Source organism: Gigantopelta aegis, chromosome 10, assembly GCF_016097555.1.
Source record: "Gigantopelta aegis isolate Gae_Host chromosome 10, Gae_host_genome, whole genome shotgun sequence".
Taxonomy (NCBI): domain Eukaryota; kingdom Metazoa; phylum Mollusca; class Gastropoda; order Neomphalida; family Peltospiridae; genus Gigantopelta; species Gigantopelta aegis.
This window is the reverse complement of record NC_054708.1, coordinates 84316507-84321905: the sequence shown is the minus strand read 5'-3', so window position 1 is coordinate 84321905 and position 5399 is coordinate 84316507. Positions and strand designations below refer to the sequence as shown.

The following is a 5399-nucleotide window of genomic DNA, read 5'->3' as shown; positions in this document are numbered from 1 at the left end:
CCTGTTATGATATTGTGTGACAAAACTGAAGAAGCCTGCTACAGAACACGGCCTAAAAGTTATTAAGATTGTGCTCAATACTTTGCTGTTTATAACCAAAATAGTGTGTTTGATATCAAAATAATTATATATCCGCTGTGCTTTCTGGCAGCATTCTTTTGACGAAGGCGTTAAAGATGTGTTCTCTCGTTGCAGTCATATAGTTTGTCAAGAATGTCTCGTGTCATGCTGTGGGCGTTTCTCGCTCTCGCGGTCTTCAGTAACCAACACTGGGTAAGAATGTATCCACTCATGCATATACACGCACAAAGACACACAAACATTACGCCTACACACATGCAATTCTGAAGTAGTATTGCCGGTCTGAATATAGCTTTAAACAGAATCATCGATTATTTCAATAGTATATGTTACAAGAGTTTTAATTCATTTGAATGTTCTTCTAAATATTAAAACGAAGCACACCAAAGCGCGATGTCTGTTCGGAGTATTCCTCTATCTATGTCGCACGTTAGTATTTACCTGAATAGTGTGATTTTTAACTATATTACAGGTTAGTATGTAAGTGAACGTTGTGATGTTTATGTATGTTCCAGGTTAGTATTTACGTAAATGCTGTGATGTCTGTGTATGTTCCAGGTTAGTATTTACGTAAATGCTGTGATGTCTATGTATGTTCTAGGTTAGTATTTACGCGAATGGTGTGATGTCTATGTATGTTCCAGGTTAGTATTTACGTGAATGGTGTGATGTCTGTGTATGTTCTAGGTTAATATTTACGTGAATGGTGTGGTGTCTGTGTATGTTCTAGGTTAGTATTTACGTGAATGGTGTGATGTTTATGATGTTCTAGGTTAGTATTTACGTGAATGGTGTGATGTCTGTGTATGTTCTAGGTTAGTATTTACGTGAATGTTGTGATGTCCATGTATGTTCCAGGTTAGTATTTACGTGAATGTTGTAATATCTGTGTATGTTCTAGGTTAGTATTTACGTGAATGGTGTGATGTCTGTGTATGTTCTAGGTTAATATTTACGTGAATGGTGTGGTGTTTGTGTATGTTCTAGGTTAGTATTTACGTGAATGGTGTGATGTCTGTGTATGTTCTAGGTTAGTATTTACGTGAATGGTGTGATGTCTGTGTATGTTCTAGGTTAGTATTTACGTGAATGGTGTGATGTCTGTGTATGTTCTAGGTTAGTGTTTACGTGAATTGTGTGATGTCTATGTATGTTCCAGGTTAGTATTTACGTGAATGGTGTGATGTCTGTGTATGTTCCAGGTCAGTATTTACGCGAATGGTTTGATGTCTGTGTATGTTCTAGGTCAGTATTTACGTGAATGGTGTGATGTCTGTGTATGTTCTAGGTTAGTATTTACGTGAATGGTGTGATGGCTATGTATGTTCTAGGTTACTATTTACGTGAATGGTGTGATGTCTATGTATGTTGCAGGTTAATGCAGATGAAGATACCAACTACCGGAAACGTCCTCAAAAGCAATCGTCGCCAAAACGATCTTCAGACTTCGATGACAACAGGATGGATATAAAGCGTCATCTCGAGATACTTGCTGACGCTGATGGTAACGGAATGTCCGACGTAGATTTCAAGGTCTCACAGGTCGAATCCAGTTTGAAAGATTATCTTAAAGGGAAACCGCTGACTGCAAGATCTACGGACTTCCATGTAGATAAGACAAAAACTAAACGTCGTCTCGAAGTACTCTCTAAGGCCAAAGGTAATGGAATGTCTGATGTGGATTTCGATCTCTCACAAGTCTCCGCGCTTAGAGAAGGTGAAGCTATTTCTAAAATAACGGGAGTGGTAACTAAACGATCTACATACTTAACAAACAAAATGAAACGTGACTTCAAAATCCTTGCTAATGCTAAAGGTAATGGCATGTCTAATGTGACTTTCAATGTCACACAAGCAACTCGGGATGATGACAACAAACCAACCATAAAACGATCTCCTCCAGAGCAACCAATGACTGAAAGATCCTCAGATTTCGGAGCAAACACCAAGCAAACGAAACGTTACTTGGAAATACTTTCTGATGCCGAAGGTAATGGTATGTCTAATGTGGGTTTCAAGATATCGCAGGTTGCAGGGAATGAACAGCCCACAATTCTTCCTCCCCAGGCACGGCGAAGTGCAAGATTGTCAGACTTCAAAGAGGATACGAAACGTGATCTGGAGATACTTTCTAATGCTGACGGGAATGGCATGTCTGACGTCGATTTTAAGGTGTCACAGGTGAAACCTAATCTGAAAAGATACCCTCTGGCGGGAACACTCTCTGCAAGATCTACAGATGTCGATATCGGCAACATGAAAACTAGGCAAACCTCGAAGAGAGAGGATCCTGTCAAACTTATCAACGCAATTATAGAAGAACCTGATGAAGTTAAAATGGTTAAGACTGAACTAGAGAAAAAGAAACTCCGACCCTGTAAAAAACCTGTTGCTGTCAAGAAAGATTCATTAAAGCTAAATAAACTTGAACTCAAGAAAGCTCCAACAAAGTTAATTGTTCAAACTGCAAACTCGACTTAGTAGGCTATAACACAGCGCCACTTTGTTCTCCGTTCACCTTGAACTCTTATAGTCCTTCTCTGAATGTCATATCAACAGAAATATCACTCTGATAACTGCGTTAATAAATAATTCTGAAGCTGTTTTACGTTTGTTGTTGTTTGAGCTAATTGACTTGTTATTTTATTATTTTTAAACGTTATTTATTAATAATAAATAACGATATTTTGTTTTTCTCTCTATATGTACTGATGTTATCGACACTAGGGATAATAGAGGCGTGTTCAGCAGAGCGAGTAGAGTGCCTGTTGTACCTAACGTTAGATGAATATGACTTGTTAGAACACGATGGTACCAGTGAACTAGGAAACTGAGCTAGGAAATGTAGGGGTGGGAAGGAAGAGGGACACCTGCACTGGCAGGTGCAAGGGAGCACCAGCAGCCGGACCGTGGTCGGTAACAGGCGGGGTGGGTGGGTAATGGTGCTATGGAATTTTGAAGGAGCAAAGTAAAATGCCAAATGGAAAAGGTGCGCAATTTTGAATGGTTGGTAAAAAAGAAAGATCGAGAGCTAATATAGGTTTTGAAATTAGTGAGTCGAGAGTAGCTCGTTAATTACACCTATATGATGCTGGGGTGTCTTGTCCATTAGTAGCAAGGGGTGTTTTATATATATCATCCCACAGACAGGATACCACATACCACGGCCTTTGATATGCCAGTCGTGGTGCACTGGCTGGAACGAGAAACGACCCATTTGGGCCCACCGACAGGGATCGATCCTAGACCGACGGGGATCGTTCCTAGACCGACCGCGCATCAAGCGATAACTAAACATTACACGTTTGTCTCTAGAGCAAGGCTAAATGTAGAGTTATACACTGTTTTGTAATAATATAAACTTAGCGGAATAGTTTAGAGCAATGCATGCATATCGTAACGTTATATAGGGAAGTTTCCTCTTTTGGAAATAGGTATTTGTGTTTACAGGGGGCTGGACGTAGACCAATGGTAAAGCGCTCGCTTGATGCGCCGTCGGTTTAGGATCGACCGCTGTCAGTGGACCTATTAGGCTATTTCTCATTCCAGCCAGTGCACCACGACTGGTATATCAAAGGCCGTGGTATGCGCTACCCTGTATATGGGATTGTGCACATAAAAGATCCTTTACTACTAATGAAATTTTTTTACTGGGTTTCCTCTCTAAAATACCACTAGAGCACATTGATTAATTAATCATCGGCTATTGGATGTCAAACGTTTGGTAATTCTGACTCATAGTTATCAGAGAAAACCTGCTACATTTTCCCATTAGCAGTAAGGGATCTTTTACATGCACTTTCCCACCGACAGGAAAGCACATACCACGGCTTTTCACCATTTGAAAAACCCCAATCAGTTGAATGGATCCACCGAGGTAGTTCGATCCTGCGACTCAACCGACTGAGTGTACGTTTACTAAGACATTTGGTCGAGAGAGAAAAAGAGAGGAAACCCGTTGCAGCTACCGATATAGCATCTTTAACACGCACTTGGTCCTAGGCAGGGCGGTACATACCATGACATTTGATATAACAGCAGTGAGGCACTGCTTGGGACGGGATAAAATCCGAATCGATTATTGACGATAGATCTTAAGACCTATCGTACCTCAGGCGAGCTGTTTAGCACTGGTCTACATCATGCCGTCTACTGAGAAAGAAGGAAGGGCAGAATGTTTTATTTAACGACGCACTCAACACATTTTTAATACAGATATATGACGTCGGACACATGGTTAATGATCACACAGATAATGAGAGAGAAACCCTGTTGCCATCACTCAATGGGCTTGTCACGGGGATCCTATAATACCCGTAACTGAATGAAACACGATTATCCAAATATCTCTCCTAATTGTATATCTATTAGATCTCTCTGTATCGGGCAGTGTATACCCGATTAGCTCGGCTCTAGGTATAAACAGAGATACGATCTTATATATAGTATATATAATATAGCACGTTAGTTCACTAGAAAACACAACAAAACACAATACACTTTGGAATCTGTATTAATACTACGCTGACAAATATATTTGCCGCAGTTAATTACATACAACAACAATAATAATAACAACCCAGAACTAATCACTTAATTTGTTAATCACTAGGTGTCTAGTTTACACAATATTATAATCACTTCACCGTAATACAAGACACACACGTGTGATAATTGAGAAACGCTGCCAGGGGAACTTAATTAGTAAAGGAATTACAACTCTATTCCTAACTGGTTAATTTTTAATTAACCCTTAACTACTCATTCAGTAACCTTGTAATACAGACTTAATACTAGTACCTATCACAATAAAGACAATAACCTACAGTTTACCTAGGTCCTCTAGGATGACTGGCTAAGCTTTAATAATTTTAGCACAGTGAAGCCTACAATTTACTTCGTCAGTTTACCGGAAACACTGTCTAAATAATATGGGTATAATACAGTATTAAAATAGTTAAAGTCACATCAATCACATCAAGGTTATACAACAGAGCAGAAATAATATTTACCAAGTCCAAACGGACTAACGTTCCCTGAAAGCCTTCCAATATGTTTCTCCTCGATAAATCTAAATCCTAGCTATTTATTACAAAACCCGAATACGCCTGGGGGCACGTCGCGGTACTTCACGTATCATGTGAATTTTCCACAGCGACCAAGACGACATTTTTTCTTAGATGGTCAGACTAGCTGTCGCCATTCCGCACAGAACTTGCGGAGGTATTATGTAACTACTGGCCACATGGCCTCCGCAACTGGTCTGGGTGTGTATTGGGCACAGCTCGACCACCGTCGCGCGGAGGTATTACGTAACA

The 5399-nt window shown here is 40.0% G+C and overlaps 1 protein-coding gene across 1 annotated transcript; it reads left to right on the top strand.

Moving 5' to 3' along the window:
• The first annotated feature begins 213 nt into the window (after nt 1–213).
• On the top strand, nt 214–2562 carry LOC121383872. The gene is made up of 2 exons (XM_041513970.1): nt 214–273; nt 1456–2562. Exons 1-2 carry the CDS (start codon nt 214–216, stop codon nt 2560–2562), a joined length of 1167 nt encoding a protein of 388 aa, XP_041369904.1.
• Nucleotides 2563–5399: the final 2837 nt, after the last annotated feature.

Coding starts and splice junctions, on each gene's coding strand:
- LOC121383872 (XM_041513970.1), top strand. CDS start 214: ATGTCTCGTGTCATGCTGTGGGCGTTTCTCGCTCTCGCGGTCTTCAGT. Junction 274..1,455: donor TCTTCAGTAACCAACACTGG/GTAAGAATGTAT, acceptor TGTATGTTGCAG/GTTAATGCAGATGAAGATAC.